The 17,748-nt window shown below is 44.4% G+C and overlaps 1 protein-coding gene and 1 long non-coding RNA gene across 2 annotated transcripts in view; one reads left to right on the top strand and one right to left on the bottom strand.

The window, feature by feature from the left end:
- The window catches only part of PDGFRL (platelet derived growth factor receptor like), a 46,538-nt gene extending 34,524 nt beyond the window's left edge, over positions 1-12,014 (bottom strand). The window contains exons 1-2 of the mRNA XM_060136538.1: positions 11,815-12,014; positions 2,901-3,198 (exon numbers count right to left, since the gene is read on the bottom strand). Coding sequence (XP_059992521.1) covers positions 2,901-3,198; positions 11,815-11,869 — 353 coding nt within the window. The 5' untranslated portion in view covers positions 11,870-12,014. The remainder of the gene's footprint in view (positions 1-2,900; positions 3,199-11,814) is intronic.
- LOC132512700 (uncharacterized) lies at positions 11,513-17,471 on the top strand. The gene is made up of 3 exons (XR_009538280.1): positions 11,513-11,676; positions 16,504-16,652; positions 17,217-17,471. It is a non-coding gene; the product is annotated as an uncharacterized LOC132512700 (long non-coding RNA).
- Positions 17,472-17,748: the final 277 nt, after the last annotated feature.

Genomic DNA, 17,748 nt, shown 5'->3' with positions numbered 1-17,748 from the left:
AGAACTAGAACAAATAATCCAAAAATTTATATGGAACCATAAAAGATCCAGAATTGACAAAACAATCCTAAGGGAAAAAAAAAGCAGGAGGCATAAGTCTCCCAGACTTCAGACAATACTACAAATCTACAGTAATCAAAACAGCGTGGTATTGGTACAAAAACAGACATACAGATCAATGGAAAAGAACAGAGAGCCCAGAAAAAAACCCACACACGTATGGTCAATTAATCTTCAGCAAAGGAGGCAAGAGTATAAAATGGGAAAAAGATAGTCTCTTCAGTAAGTGGTGCTGGGAAGGTTGGACAGCTGCATGTATATCAATTAAGTTAGAACACACCTTCACACCATGCAGAAAAATAAACTCAAAATGGTATAAACACTTAAACATAAGATGACACCATAAAACTCCTAGAAGAGAGCATAGGCAAAACATTCTCTGATATAAATTGTACAAATGTTTTCTTAGGTCAGCCTCCCAAGGCAATATAAATAAAAAGAAAAATAAACAAACGGGACCTAATCAAACATGAGCTTTTGCACAGCAAAGGAAATCATTAAAAAAAAAAGAAAAGAAAAGCCAACCTACAGAGTGGAAGAAAATATTTGCAAGTGATGTGACTAACAAGGGCTTAATCTCCAAAATATACAAGCAGGTCACACAACTCAACAGCAAAAAAACCAAACAACCCAACTGAAAAATGAGCAGAAGACAGTAGACATTTCTCCAAAGAAGACATACAGATGGCCAGTAGGCACATGAAAAGATGCTCAACATCACTAATTATTAGGGAAATGCAAATCAAAACTACAATGGGCATAAACTTATATATACTACCAAATGTAAAATAGATAGCTAGTGGGAAGCAGCTGCATAGCACAGGGAGATCAGCTCAGTGCTTTATGACCACGTAGAGGGGTGGGATAGGGAGGGTGGGAGAGAGAGAGACGCAAGAGGGAGGAGATATGGGGATATGTGTATATGTATAGCTGATTCACTTTGTTATAAAGCAGAAACAAACAACACCGTTGTAAAGCAATTATACTCCAATAAAGATGTTAAAAAAAAAACCTACAATGGGATATCACCTCACACCGGTCAGAATGGCTGTCATTAAAAAGTCTACAAATAACAAATGCTGGAGGGTGCGTGGAGAAAAGGGAACCCTCCTACATTGTTGGTGGGAATGTTAGTGCAGCCACTATGGAAAACAGTATGGAGGTTCCTCAGAAAACTAAAAATAGAATTACCATATGATCCAGCAATCCCACTCCAGGGCATGTACCTGGACAAAACTACAACTCAAAAGATACATGCACCCCTATGTTCATAGCAGCACTATTCACAATAGTCAAAACATGGAAACAACCTAAATGCTTATTGACAGATGAATGGATAAAGAAAATGTGGTACATACATACAATGGAATATTGCTCAGCCATAAAAAATGAAATAATGCCATTTGTAGCAACATGGATGCAACTAGAGATCATACTAAGTGAAGTAAGTCCGAAAGAGAAAGACAAATACCATATGATATCACTTATATGTGGAATCTAAAATATGGCACAAATGAACCTATCTACAAAACAAACAGACTCACAGACATAGAGATCAGACTTAGGGTTGCCAACAGGGAGGGGGGAGAGAGAGGGATGGACTGGGAGTTTGGGGTTGGTAGGTGCAAACTATTACATTTAGAATGGATAAACAACAAGGTCCTACTGTATAGCACAGGAAACTATATCCAATCTCTTGGGATAAACCATAATGGAAAAGAATTTTTAAAAAGAATGTCTCTATGTGTATAACTGAGTCAATTTACTGTACAGCAGAGAGTGGCACAACATTGTAAATCAACTCTACTTCGATAAAAATGGAAGGAAGGGAAATTGAAGTGACTGAACTTGGTGACTGATTGGATGTGGGGAGTGAGGGAGAGAGGAAGAGGCAAGGATGCGCCCCGGTTTTCAGGCTGAGCAGCTGAGTGGATGGTGGTGTCCTTGAGGGAGATGAAGACCCAAGCAGGTGGAGTGTGTGTGGAAATATGAATCTCTTTTGAACATGCAGCATTTGGGATGGATGCCTGAGAGCCACATTCTTTCTTCTCCCCATTCCAATCATCCCAAACAGACGATCTCCGCTGTTTCTCTATCCTGAATCATATGAAGAATATCCTGACCTTTCATAAGAAGAAAGGTCTAGAAAGAAACTTAGGAAGCACACAGACCAATCCCCTTCATTCTTTGCCAGAGGAAACTGAGGGAGGGAGTTTAGGGGGCTTCCCCAAAGATACGCAGGAAAACACCCCCTAATGCCATAGGCCGTTTCTGCCACCCTCTAAAACATGCTCTGCTTCCTTGCCTTTCATAGTTTTCATAATCATCTTAACCACTTTTCCTGAAGGTACTCATTCAAACATGAGAAATCTTTAGCCTTCTTACCAACGGATGCCTCTGAATATAAAAACCATATACTTGGAAAAGTAAAAATAAATCAGAAGAAGTTGAAAAGGTCAAAAGCAATTCACCTCTGGTCAACTTGCTCATAGGAATCTCCCATTAGTCAGTTTTCATTACAATTACTTAAAAAATGACAAAGCATTGAGTCCATTATTTTTAACAGTATGAATTCTTAAATCTCTACCTCTATACCTCACAGTTTTAATTACGGCTGTCATACGGCTTCCTTTAAGAGTTCACTGTTTCAACAATGTTGGTAGGATTTGCAATAATTTTTTTTTAACTGGGTGAAGCAATAAAACCAATGGCTTTTGCTCAATGAGCTTCCATTTTTAGAATCTGCTAGAGTAAAATGGTAGATGTCAGACACAATGTGATATTAAGCAAAGGTACGAAACCAAATCCTTGAGCCAACACAAGTAAAAGAAAAGGCTTACCTGAGGCGGGTGTCCTTAAAGGTGTCAAGGTAGGCGGGATAGCTCCATCTGATCTTACTCCCTTTACATCGAAGCTCTAGAGTTTGCCCTGCCATCAGACTCAGGGTTGCAGCGGGTTTCTGAAAGCGACCTTTATCTGTCATTTGCATCATTATAGACTGTGTCTTTGGTGTTGCATCAGCGGCGTCCCTGTCCTTTATTTTAGGAATTTTGGGTTTCACCTTTTTGTTAGTAGGCTTGATTCTGTTCTCTCCGGGCTCCTTTGGATGCTTGTTCTTGGGAGGATGTTGACCCGTAACTGGTACAAACATGAGGAGAGAACAATGGACTTTGGTGGTTAACATACCCAGAGTCTTCAACCCCTGAAACAGATCGTTTTTAATATCCCTCTCCTCCTATGTCAAAGTTATTTTCAGGAATAATCATTATTTTCTTGGTTCATTCTTTAGCTTTAAACCAATTAGTAACTGAATTTTTCTTGTGGTTCACACTCAGTCTCACCAGCTCTAAGGTGGTACCCAGAATGGTGGACCTGAAGCCTCTCGAGGTCTGTTTCTGGTCCTTGCCATCTCAGTGCTGTCTTTGTTCATTTTGAACCAATTGTTTAAACCCAGGAATATGTAGTCTCCAGGGAGTGGAGACACAGACTACACTGCAAGCACACTCAGAAGATTTCAAACCATCAAAAACTTTCTCCCAAATGAGTACGTACTGTGGTGCCTGTGTGTGTCAGGGCGGACAACATCCATGGAGAATACAAGGCTCAGTAAGAAATAAGTACTAACCCTGTGTTCATTTAAAGCATACATATACATTATTAAAACTCAATGGTAACTTTAGCAAAGGTTTAGAATTTAGCCAACAAAATACACTGGGGGGAGGAGTATTTCATCACCAACATTGTTGAGAATTGCTGGCAAATGGTGGTAAGAACTGATGACCTTTAAGTCCATTTTCTTACCGCTGTTTTTCCCTTCTCTACAGACAATGCTGCCCTGCCCTTGGAATACCTCTGGGTTCCAGAAATCTCAGCTGTCCACCCAGCCCGCACGGCCATATGCTGTATCCACCCAGCAAAGAGGAGGAGACTTAGCAATTCATTTGCCCCACTGTCTGCATCAGCTCCAAGGTGACCTTGCTATAAGCCCACAGAATTATAAAACGTCCAAACTTACAAGATCCTGAGAGATTGTTTAAGGTCCTCATGTTATACATTTTAAAAAATAATAAAGGAGGCCTTAAAAGTTAAATTGCACAAAGCTGGCTAGTGACAGGATGTGAAAGTAAAACTCAGGTCTCCTGACCCCCGTTTCACTACATGAGGATCAACAGCCTGTAGATATTTTGAATAGATAACTACACAAACCTTGGCCAGTTGAGGGAATTACAGGGCATTTGTATAAAATGGAGAAATATGATAAATCAGGAGAAAATTCTTTTCCCTCTTTGATGTTCGTATTTATTTATCTAATGTTACCTTGATGTATAAAGGGCTTGGATGGTCAAGAGTACAGAGACACTGAAATTGGGATCAAGAGACAGAAAAAGGCAGTGTTGCAAGCTCTGTGCAACCACAGACCAGGCTGGTGACAAAATGAGGTGAGCCAGGTGGGCCTGGAGAGGCCACGCCCTCCCGAAGGGACAACTGCCTGGAGGGAGCAAGTGTCCAGGGTTCCAGGATCTGATTTCTCCCAGGATGGCAGAAATGCAGGTTTCCGGATTTATAAATGTTAGAAACTTGATTTTTTAGAAACTTCAGGTCTGAATCTCTGAGGTGAGGAGTCAGGCGGTGGCTTTCCTGCGAGGGTTGGGGATGACCAGGAGGGGACAGGAGAGGGGCTGCCAGGACCGTTGTGTCTTGATCTGGGCTGTTCACTGGTGCGTGTGCAGTTGGTGAGCGCTTCATGGAGCCACAGTCTGATGATTTGTCCCAAAACTCAGCTGACGTGGACTCAACTGTGTAATGATGAACTTGGCTTCTTTGGCGTGTTGCCCTTTGAAACAGGAGCCATTTGGCCTCCACTCTTGGTTCAGCCCTGCTCAGACTCTGGAACCAACCCCACTGTGAGCTCAGTATCAACAGCAAGTCCTTGGCTCGTGGCCTTCTTTGGGTGTGGCTGCGTCGCGCCTGAGCCCCGCAAGCCTTTCCATGACTCCAGGTCCATCTGTGACCTCTCCTTTCCCGGGGTCTGAGTCTCTTCTTTTTTTTTTTTTTTTTTTTGCGGTACGCGGGTCTCTCACTGTCGTGGCCTCTCCCGCTGCGGAGCACAGGCTCCGGACGCGCAGGCTCAGCGGCCATGGCTCACGGGCCCAGCCGCTCCGCGGCGTGTGGGATCTTCCCGGACCGGGGCACGAACCCGTGTCCCCTGCATCGGCAGGCGTACTCCCAACCACTGCACCACCAGGGAAGCCCCTGTGTCTCTTCTTATCTCCCACCCTTCCTCTACTCTGGTTCCTCTGGGTCACGGGCCCTGCTGAGCCTTCTCAGTCCTTCTGGGGAGCGGGACTGTGCCCTTGAGCCCTAGTCTCCAAGGCGAGTCCCAATACCTGCTGCTTGTCAAGACTTCCCCAGACCCTGCACATTTGGTTTATTTATGCCCAGCGTTCTAATGACAGATGGGGGTGGGCAGGGGTGCCCATGCACACATTTCCACAACCTCCCAGAAGGAAGAGCACTGTAATCGTTGGGAACATATTAGACCCACAGAAATATTCTAATCCAGCAACATCAATTGTGAAGCATAAGCCTCACTGCTACAATAGGTAAAAGTCACTGTCTCTTTCTTAAGGCAGAAATTAAAAGCCTACCATGATGCTGTCCAAGTCATCTGTGCCCTGCAAGCATTTCGGTCAAACTATGCCTGTGAGGGCTTCCCTGGTGGCCCAGTGGTTGAGAGTCTGCCTGCCCATGCAGGGGACACGGGTTCGTGCCCCGGTCCAGGAAGATCCCACAAGCCGCGGGGCGGCTGGGCCCGTGAGCCATGGCCGCTGAGCCTGCGCGTCCGGAGCCTGCGCCTCTGCCACGGGAGAAGCCACAACAGTGAGAGGCCCACATACTAAGAGAAAAAAAAAAAAAAAAAACTATGCCTGTGAGAGTCATGGACCTCTGGATTGATGTCTAATTTGGCGTTTTTTCTTCATCATGAACAGGAATTCAAGCTATTGGAAATGACAACAACAGTTTGTAAATCCTAGGGAATTTAGGCAGCCCACGCAGTTTCCCTGATTCTAAGCTCTCAGATCCCGTGTGGTGATGCTACTCAGCAATACTGGATTAACTAGTTATGGGTATTACGCCTTCAAATGTGTTATCATCCCTGAAAAATCATTTGACCTTTTGACCAAATAGGCCCATCAGTCGGTCCAGCTGCCTGGCCATGGAACTGGTCCATGGTTTAACAGTGGCGACACACAGTCCAAGGAGCCGGACCAGTGGTCCCACGGACAAGTCCTAGGACTGAGCGACTCCGCAATCCCATGTCTATCTTTTTCAAAGAATGACTCTTCAGGCTAACTAAGTAAATTAGTTATTTTCCAAAGGTCTAAAAAAATTTAAGCATTCACAATGTAGATATACAAAAGTGAAAGTCCATCACCATTGCATTTTTGAGATTATGGCCCAGTATATTTTAGAGAAATAAATGACAAAAGTCACAAACCATTAAATGTCATTACAGACTTTAGGTCCTGAAGTCATTGTTGACTTACTGTGTGACCTTGGGAAGTTACCCTCTCTCTTCCTTTCCTCATCTGTAGATTGAGAATTATATGGTAATAATGACTATCTCATGGATTGCTGTGGGGATTAAACGAGTTAATATGTTTAAAATGCTGAGACCAGTGTCTGACCCTCAGTAAGTAAGAGCAAGCGAGGTGCTGCTTGTTTTGTGGTTGTCTCGTAAAGTCTCAGGGTGATCTCCATGATAAACTTGTGATGGAGGTAAAGCAGCTCGTTATTTTTCCTAATTTACAGGTGAAAAATTGAGACCACAGATGCCAAGTAGCTCACCCAAGGTTACTAAGGCGGCAGTGAAAAACCAGATCTAGCGTCTCTTCTGGTTCGTCTTGTGGCTTTCAATTCACTCAAGATCAGCATTTTCACTTTATCTGCATGAATCTCAGGCACAGCACCGTTATCTAAGAGGTTTCTTTGTTTGGTAGGTCACGGGCTTTGACAAGGAGTTCCAAGTCAAACAGAACTTGATGCCCGGGATGAGGGCACAACCTTCCTGGAAGGGCTGGAGATGCTTTTCCAAGGCATACATTACAATCCCCAAGTGAAGAGATGCTGGTCAAAAAACGTCTCCAAAATGAATGAGTAAATGCTGCACAACCAGAAGTGCATAGGGCAACGGACTAATTCTTCAGCATCAGCTGAGGATTGATTGCAATCAAAGCTTATTCAATACAGGTGACCTGACTATTAACCTCTCTAATTCTATGAGACTGTGTGGGAGGAGAAAATAAATTCATTAGAAGAATCACTGACAGCTGCTTAGATACGAATTCCCTGTAAACACAGCCATCCACATCAAAGATCTGAAGCGGTTCGCTTTTTTCTCTCCATGGGCAGTTAAGGGGAAAGGTCTGACCTGAGAGCAGCATCTAAATATCCACACTAGAAATTTGCCGGGTAGCTCAGGGGTTCCCCTAACCAGTTGTATAAACTGGGACACCCCACTCTCGTTTTTCCATTCCTCATGAAACACCCCATAGGAACACATATACTTTTCCAAGAACAAATACGAGAAGTTGAGAAAGCAATGACAGTCGGGAGGTAAAAATGTAGGATGATGAGAGCCTCTTTTCCCTACCCGTTCTGGAACGCCACTCCAAAATACCCTTAATATCATTGCTTAAAGTATCATTTTCTTATGAGAGCAGCTTCTAAGATTAGATACTTCTATTTCAGGATAAAGACCTTAGATTGATACTTTTTTTTTTCTAAGCATCCATCAGAACGCAGTTCATCGTGCTTTGTTTTGAGATGTAACTGACAGCTCAACTAACATATTAGTTTCAGGTGAACAACGTAATGATCCCATATTTATATATACTGCAAAATGACCACTCTCTCTTGAAACACTTTATTCGCTTGGCTTCCAGGACATGGCGCTGTCTTGGTTCTCGGTCTGTTAGGCAGCCTTCCTCATCTTCCTTTCCTGCCTGAGTCCAAAGGGCTGAATCCTTGCAACTCCTCAGTCTCTAAGTGGCCTCACCAGTCCCCTTGGCACTAATGGCATTTATACGCTGAGATCTGCCTTGTTCCTGTCCTCACTTTGCCTCTAAATCCAGATCTGAATATTCTGTCGCTTACTCAGTGTCACTTGGAAGGCTAGTGGGCATCTCAAATTGGACGTGTCCACACTGAACTCTAGATGCCCTTTCTTTCTTTTTTTTTTTTTTTTTTGCGGTACGCGGGCCTCTCACTGTTGTGGCCTCTCCCGTTGCGGAGCACAGGCTCCGGACGCGCAGGCTCAGCGGCCATGGCTCACACGCCCAGCCGCTCCACGGCATGTGGGATCTTCCCGAACCCGCGTCCCCTGCATCGGCAGGCGGACTCTCAACCACTGAGCCACCAGGGAAGCCCTAGATGCCCTTTCAAATCAGCTCCTTCCTCGGTGTCCCTTTATCGGCAAATGGCAACTCTATTCACCCAGTTGCTCAGAACATAAACCTGAGTCACACAGGATTCTCTTCTTAACAAAGCCACGTCCAATCCAGCAGCAAACCCTCTTGGCTTTGCCCTCAAAATAGACCCCGAACCCAAGTGACAACAGAGGCAGAGATCGGGGAGATACGGCTGTAAGCAAAGGGACACTGAGAATCGCCGGCCGCCAGCCAAAGCTAGAAAGAGGCAAGGAAGGATTCGGCCCAGGGTCTCAGCAGCAGCATGGCCCTACTGACACCTTGATTTGACTCCTATCCTCCAGGACTGTGTGAGAACTAAGAACTTGTATTATCTTAGTTTGTGCTTGGTTACAGCAGTTCTAGGAAACGAATACATCCTGGTTATTGATTTTTCACGCCGCTTATCAGTTCCTGAAATGTTACCTTTACTTGTTACCTGTCCTCTCCTATGAGAGCACCGCAAGGGCAGGGCTTTATAACCCTGTACAGGGACAGCCATCAATCCTCAGAACTTCTCACTGCTCTGGCTGGCACACTGCCCCAGTCTCTCTGTCGCCCCTAAACTTTTCTCTTTTTCAGCTCTAAGAATCAGAGATGATTTTGTATGTCAAACGTACAGACCAAGATCCTAAATGCTTCAAAACATTCATTATTTGCACTTGTGAACCATGAGAGTTTTTACAATTTTTTCATTATAAGGTTTTCTGAACTAATTTTTATCCTTTATCCAAGGAATAAATTGAGTCACAATAGTGATACCGAGTGCTGGTTAGAGACTCATTTTCAGTGTCACTCCCCTTACCTTCTTAGAGATCAGGCTGTTTTGCCCTCACATCGTAATGAACCTCTTTAGTTTCCCCAGAAAGGGAACCTTCGCAGGACCGAAAATAAGCCCACGTTAGACTGAAGATCAAATTAGTATTGATCAAGGGTGTGGCGTGAGATTGACAAAACAGCAGTAACAAATCAATATTTATACTTCATCATTTGCTCCCAACACTGGGTAAAAATATGTAGATAACAAAAGCTGGTAAGGACCTGCGATGTTGTACTCTTTTATGTAAAAATGGCAGCACCGTATCAACAAACACAGTGGCATGTATTCCATACAAATGCTGAAAATCAGGTGCCGTGAGCCACGTCTGGCTCTAAGTGGCATCTTGGGCCTTCTATTAACCGTTTTCATGCCTCACTTTCATGCCACAGGAGTGGCATGCCCTTCCAACTCCCACTCTTCATAAGAAGAAATAACATTACTTCTAAAAATTTAAAGCATTTTAGAATGAAGCCAGGCAAACTTTGCTGGGTTAGAGCAGATGTACACCCAGTATATGCTTACAGGGAATTCTTTTACTATTAGAAAACCTCTCCTAGAAGTGAGCGGAAAGACTGAAAGGCAGTGGGAGAAGTTGAGTCATGGGCCTGTGTCTGCAGTTTGTGCTTTGGGATGACCCAGGAATGCACCATATTCAGACTTGTTAATCAGGGGCTGGCACTGGAAGGGCACCCCACCTAAGCCACTCTCAGTTCCTGGTCCCAGCCAGCCACATGTTAACTCAAACCTGAGAAAACATTCTTAATAGGCTTAGAAAAACTTTTATACTTTACTGAAGCAGATTTACTTTTCTAATTATGTGTTCAATATTTTATTCACAAATAGTTTATACTATATATTTTACTTTTTACTTTTAAAAACAAAGCCACAGTGCTATTATCACATCTAAAATTTATCAATTATTTCTTATAAAATATTCAGTCTGTGTTCAACTTTCTGTCTCATAAATCTATACCGTTTGTATAAATTACGTTTGACAAACAGATGCTAATTGATTCAGGCAGCTGTTTGTAATCATGGTCTGGGCACACATTAGCTGGGAGAGATTCAGGAGGCAGAGGCGGAGGCTGCCCCCCGAGCCCCTGCGGCAGGCATCTTGGGTGAACTGTGTAACCAAGCAAATGGGCCACTTGAAATTATTTTGTCTGACCGTCTCTTGCCCTATTCAAAAAGTGATACCAAATACTACATTTCCACCACTACAGCGATCACATACGAGGACCTGCCAGGAGCAATTTAATATTGTATTTTACACCGCGAACTCAGGCCAACTGCTTTCTAGGCAAAGAGGACCTGTTCCTCCCCGCCCCTCCCCAGGAGAAGCATTGCCTACACTTTATCCAGCAAGGCTCTAGGCTTAAGGAGCCTCACATTCAACTTCAAGTCCCACAACCATTTTGGACTTTGCAAACCAGAATGTGGTCTTTTTCTGGCCAATGCTTCTAAGTTTCATGGGAAAGAAAGGAACTGGTCAGGACTGAGTAGTGGATGAAAGATGTGAGCCAGGGTGAGCTGGCCCCAGCGGGAGGTTGCATAACAGCAAAAGCTGCTTTTCAACCAAAACCAGCAAAAATAGTGACTGCAGAGCAGAATTCCAAGGGAGATTTCAGGATACCAGGATGTAACAGATGCAAAATATACTGCACGAATAACACCAATCGAAAAATAATGGAGCCAACCAAACAATTAAATGGCAACAGAAATATAGATAATAGACATAGAAATACAACAATACACACACACACACACGCACAATAAAGTCTGGCCCTGTGGTTGTGAGTCTACACAACAGGGTGGGCCCAGGACAGGCACACATTCAAAAAAGTTCAGCGGCACAAGGGCCCCCATATGGTGTACATAAATCCATGTCCTTCATCTTCTCCCCTCCAATCCGATAAGAAGTGTAACAGCTGTGGGTTTTTGAGTCGTTTGGAGAAGGTCTGATACCCAGAAATATCTGGTCTAAGACTTAGGCACATCTCGCAGGATTCAAGCCCACGCTGGTTTAATGAAACGAATCTAGGACTGCAGATGGGGGAGGAGGACTCTTCGAACTTTGCAAAAGGCTGAGTTTATGTGGCACCCGCCCTCAGGAGCAGCGGGGCGAACGCCGCGCGGAGGTGGAAACGATCCGCCGCTCCCAGACAGACACGTTGACACTGGGGGCTGGACCAGGGGCTGCCTGGGGTTGTTCCGTTTGCCGGCTGCCGAGAGCTTTCCAGGAGCGCAGGAGCGCTTCTGGTGGGGATCCTAAGGGTCAGAGCAGCTGCCATCGTCCCAGGGGCTCCGAGGGGAGGTGGAGAGAGGGAGGTAAGGAGACCCTCCTGGGGGGCAGGTGCACGGAGTAGGGAGTGGCTCCAGGGCTGGGCCTCGGAAGGTCTACAGTTAGAAGACCTGGAGGACGACGAGGGCTGGGGGCGCGGGGGCGGGGGTCCGGGATCAACTCACCGTCCTCCAGCGCTTCGTGCACCAGCAGAAGACCCAGCAGCAGCCAGACCTTCATCTTCAGGGCAAGGGGTGGGGCAGAGGTGCGGGGGACAGCAGGTCCGAGGCGCGCGGAAAGCGCAGGGCGAGGGCAGGGGCGCCAGGGGAGGCGGCGGGCGAGGGGCGGGCGCCTGGGACGCCGCAGCTGGAGGATTCGGTTTCATGAGGAAGAACAGATTTGGGGGGAAAGTTTGGGGATTTTCCTTTTTTAAAAAAAATTCTCTGTGTAATGTAACCTCTCCTGCCCCCTGGCGGAGCCATGAAGCGCTGCGCTTTTTCCCGGCGCCGAGGGCGAGGGCGAAATGTCAATTATAGCAGCCACTCATCGAGTTCCCCCAACGCTCGGCGTTTCACGAAATTTACCAACTTCAAGCAGGCCCCGCGCAATCCTGCGGGTACTGATGGGGTCACATTTAACCGCAGCTGTCCAAACGTCACCAGCGCTCTCCCCACCAGCTCAAGTGCAGCTATAATGCTCTGTCTGTAAAAAGCGCCCCTTAAGTATTTCTCTTCATTCCCAGCAGGTCTCTCACTGGCTCTCACTAACAAGACCACTGCCCTCGGTTGTCCCGGCTCTGCACCGAGCCCTGTACCTGCTGGACACGGCGTCTGTCTTGCAGCTGAGACGTGAGAGCCCTGGGGCTTCAGTGCGGAGGCTGCTCTGCCTTCAGAGGGACCCACGGCAGGCCAGCTCCTTCCCCGGTGCCTGGAAGAGGTTTTGGAGAAGTTTCTCCTTCCTCTTTTATTCAGAAGTCCCATTGCCCTACATGCGACTCGGTTAAGCGTTCAGGAGGGACTGTGCCAGAGAACAGATCCCAGCTGGAGCATCAGGGGCCCCTCCGGACTCCGAGAAATTGGCACCTTGGCTTTCCCTCTTGTGCTGGGGCCTGGGGTTCGGTCTGCAGCTCCTGTCCCTCACTCCACACGCCCCCACGTCCTGCGGGCTCGCCCTGCCGGCTATGAGTCAAGGCCGCCGCACTTTGCCATCATCCCTCCCTCCCCGCCCCGGCTCACGGCTCACGATGTTACCGTCTGTCATCAGCAAGGGGTCACAGCCTCCTGGTTGGTCTCCCTGCCCCTCCTTCTTGCGCCTCAATCCATTCTTTCTCCAGCCATTAGACTGATCTTCAAATGCAACTCTCAAAAAACTCTAACCCAACTAAAAACCCTTCCAAGGCTCTCCAGCAAGGCTTCCGCTACAGAGTTCTCCGGCCCCGGGGCTGGGGGGTGGAGGCATCTACAGCTCCCCGGTCCTGCCCTTCACACCAACAGCACGCTCCCAGCGCCCTCGGCCCAGCGCCCGCGGGGGTCCACTGCTCCTGCTGCCCCCTCTGCCGCCAAGAGTCCCCTTCCTCCTTCCACCACCTGCCTGCCCTCTCGCCACCCCGAACCCCTGGCCGAGCTCATCCTACAAGGCTCAGCTCAGACCTCACCTGCTCCGGGCAGGGCTAAGCACTTCCCTAGTACAAATACTTCATGGTAGCAGCTGCAACAAAATGCAGGACTTAGCGGTGAATCTGGTTGTGCTTCTTTCTCCTGCACCCTCCTGAGTTCAAGGGCAAACAATGCGTCTTATTAAATTTTGCATCTACCGCCAGTTTCTGGAAAGTAATACTCATTAATTAGGAACTTACCGTGTTCCACACAGAGCATAAAACCCCCAACATGCATTTCTTGTTCCTTGTATCAACAACAAACCTACAAGGGAGGCTGTGTGGTTAGTTTCGGCCCCACTTTTACGGATGAGGCGGCCCAAAGGCAGACTGGTAGGAAGTCTTAATCCAGGTTTTGTCTGACACCCATGTCTCTGGGTCGAACCCTCACTCTACCGGTTAAAATGAGCTGTTGAAATCACTAGAAGTGAAAGCTTTCCAACAGGGCCCTCCTGACCATAAAGTCACTCCTCAGAAACTCCCAAGACGGGAGGCAAGTCCTTTGTGACTTACCTGATAGGCTTGACAACAGAGAGCTAAGATGGCAAAACAGCCAGGTGGACGGAATTGCAGCCCATTCCACGGAGAGAGGGAACACACAGTCTGTTCCACCCTTTGAAGGAGTCGGGAGGAGTAGGTGGCTGCCATAGAAGTAGCCGTGAAAAGAAAACAGCTAAAATTGTAATGAATCCTTAAAAGCTGAACGCAGGCTGGCGTGAACGTTTCGAATCCTCGGGAGCCTCAGACACAAGGAGAGCCCAGAATCCTTCAGCAGCTCTTTCCCACAAGCCTCTGCTGGTTGTTTATTAGAGAGAGAGAGAGAGAGAGAGAGGAGAGACCAAAAGGCACCACATATGAAGAGAATTGGCATTAATGAGGGTTGCACTCAGCTACTCCACCTGTGTTTCCTTTTATTTCAAAAAGACCTTTTTTTTCAAAATTAATTAATCCATTAAAAAATAGTTTAAACCACCACAGAACTATATAGGACAGGAAATGATAAAAATAATAAACATACCCTTTCATGGCCCCGACCCTTCTAGCTATAAAGTATTTCATGGTAATGATGCACCATAGTTTAAATTTTGCTCCTGTTTATAGATACTTTGGTTGTTTTAAAAAACTCCTTTACAAAAAAATGCTGCAATAACTGTCCTTATCCAGATAGCTTTATGCCCATGAGTATTTCTATAACACAGATACGTAGATAAAAATGAAATTATTCAGCCAAAGCCATGATATTCAGCAATTTTGATTAATGCTGCCAATTCAACAAAGCTGTTCCTATTTACAACCAATTCTACTTTCTTCGGGAGCCCATGAGCCTACGCATTTCTTCCCACCCACCAGTCCTGGACATGACTAATCTATTCAATTTTTACAACCTGGGAGGGGGGATCTCATTATGCTATTTCAATTCCTATTCCTTTATTACTATTGAGGATGGGCATCTTATGTTTTTATTAGCCATTTGTATTTGAAAATTGAGTTCTTTTTCTTATTGCCTTACTATAGTAGAATCTTAATATGTTCTGGATAATAAGCTCTTGGGTGTTATATATACTGCAGACTTTTCTCCTAATCCTTTGCTTGTGTTTTAGTTTTGCTAATGGTGCCTTTCTTTAAGAAATACAACAAATGTTTAGCAATTACATTTTTCAGTAATTTTTTTCATGGCATCTGGGTTTTATATCCCCTTAGATGGACCTTCTCTGCCACAAATCAGCAAATTACGTGTTCTATATTTTCATCTAAAACTTTTATAATTTTGTTGGTCTGTTTAGTCTTTAAATCCATCTGTCATTTTTTGGTTTTAGTTCACAAATTACAAATCTAATTTTATGTTTATGTTTCCAACCGGATGATGAGTGGCACATTATCATTTGTTAAATGATTGGTTCTTTTCCCATTTTTCTGAATTGACTTTTAGTGTGTATTAAATTACACACAAACATGGGTCTGTTTCAGTCTTGTCTATTTTATTCTATTGATCTTTTTATCTATACCTATAGAAACACCACACTGCATTAACTGGTACTGATTTATAGTATGTTTTATTATTTGTTTGGACAAGGGATGCCCCCATCATTGATCTTATGTTAATTATGCTTGTACATTTTCTCTTCCAGATGAAGTTTGAAATCACTTTGTTAACCTTCATAAAAACTTTGTGTTTTGATTACGATTGCATCGAATTTATATTTGGGGGAAGAATGGTCATAGTCACAATGTTAAGTCTTCCTATCCCAGAATGTGTCATAAAGTTATATATATTTCCATTTGTTCAAGTCTATTTTTATGTTCCCATTATATTCTATAATTGGTGAATGCTGGTATTAGGACAACAATTTTGAAATTCTGTAATCCCAAGCCTGCATTCTTAAGTGTATTTTGTGTCAAATACACTTTAGCTAAATTTGGGCTACCTATGTGTGTGTGTGTATGTGTATAGACGTGTGTGTGTAGTTACTAGTTAAGTTATAGTTAAGCACTTATATAGTTATAAACACATAGTTATATTTTTTTCCATGTAAGTCTTATTTGTTAATTGTTAAACTTAGTTCTTATTTTTACTTGCTTATGTATTTGTTTTACTATTATGAATGAAATTTTCCCCCATTATATTTTCAAATTGGTTAACTGGTATATAGAAAATAATTTTGGAATTGTATTTTCCCAAACTTCTGTCACATATACTTTAGCTAAATTTACATGTCTAAACTTATCCTAGGTCTGTGTTATGGTCTGAGTTGAGTCCCCCCACTTCCCCCTAAATTTAAATGTTGAAGTCCCTCACGGACATAGAGAACAGATTTGTGGTTGCCAAGGGGGAGGGAGGTGGGGGAGGGATGGAGTGAGAGTTTGGGATTAGCAGGTGCAAATTATTACATATAGGATGGATAAACAATAGGTCCTACTGTATAACACGGGGAGCTATATTCAATATCCTGGGATAAACCATAGTAGAAAAGAATATAAAAAAGGATGTACATATATATATATAACTGAATCACTTTGCTGTACAGCAGAAATTAACACAACATTGTAAATCAAATATACTGCAATAAAAAAAATCGATGTTGAAGTCCGAACCTCTAGTACTTTAAAATGTGGTAAATTAAAGAGGTAATTAAATAAGAGTAATTAAAGAGGTAATTCAATAAAATGAGGTCATTAGGGAGGATCCTAAACCAGTATCACTGGTATTCTTATTTTTAAGAAGAGGAAACTTGGATATAGACACACACACAGAGGGAAGATCGTGTGAAGATTCTGGGAGAAGACAGCCATCTACAGGCCAAGAATCTGGGCCTCAGGAGACGCCAACCCTGCTGACATCTTAATCTCTGACTTCTAGCTTTCAGAACTGTGAGTAAATACATTTCTGTTGTTAAAGCCGCACAGTCTGTGGTACTTCGTTATGGCAGCCCTAGGAACTAATGCAGTCTGTTGGGATGGGAGCGAGGGTTACAAGAGATATAGGGGCTTTCCAGGATTGTCACAAGGCTTACTATCCTTGAACGAGACAATCACAAGATGCCAAATTTGAAAAATGAAACTGCCAAAGTTGTATTTTTTATAGGTTGTATTTCACTAAAAAATCCATCTGCTTTGTCTCTAGGGTGAGAAGGAATTTTATTATTAGATTCTCTGTTTGCGTTCATCTTCTCCATTCTTTCTCCAACAATTGCTGTAATATTGGCCAATTAAAATAAGCATTGCCTTACAGCTGTAAGTCAAATGCTGCTTGAAGCCTGGTTTCCTAAAGCATGATCACTTTTTGTATGCTTGTGTTTGGTCACCGTAATGGACCCTCTTATTCAGTCTAAATAGTTTTCAGTTGACCTCTTGGGTTTTTAGATAAACAATCATATAACCTGCAACAGGCAGTTTTTCTTTCTTTCTTAACGGATGCCTGTCTGCTCCGTCCAGCACACTCTTACACTGGCCTCTAGTGTTTGCAGTCCACTGACCCCCCCAACCTCATGAAGCGTGGGGTGGCTCAGCGATGGAACAAAGCAGGGGGTCCAAGCCTCCCGTGAATCATCAGCAACTTCCTGATGCTGGAAAAGAGGAGCCTGACGACACAGAACCAGCCTCTTAAAAACAGCCTTTAAGTGTTGAATCATTATGTTGTATACCTGAAACGAACATAATAGTACGTGTCAAAAAAATAAATAATTGAAAATGAAAATAAAACTGTGTCCAGGGAACCACTGTCGTACTTGGGAGGGCACAGCTTTATCCTAGCGACACTGCGTTATCACCTCTCTCCAAAGAGCAAGGGCAGCAGCCCCTGGCATTGGCTTAACAAATGGAGACTTGGAGAGAAAAGGGGAAAATAGCAGAAGGAGAAGCAAAAATCAGGAAATGGGAGAGCGAGATCTCCCGGTGTGATCCAGGGGTGGGGAGCAGGCTGCGCTTATAAACTTATGTCTGTAGAAGCCCATTTCATTTGTGTGTG

This window comes from Lagenorhynchus albirostris, chromosome 21 (genome assembly GCF_949774975.1).
Source record: "Lagenorhynchus albirostris chromosome 21, mLagAlb1.1, whole genome shotgun sequence".
Classification (NCBI taxonomy): Eukaryota; Metazoa; Chordata; class Mammalia; order Artiodactyla; family Delphinidae; genus Lagenorhynchus; species Lagenorhynchus albirostris.
Note: the sequence above shows the minus strand (reverse complement) of the source record. Positions and strands in the feature narration are given on the sequence as shown.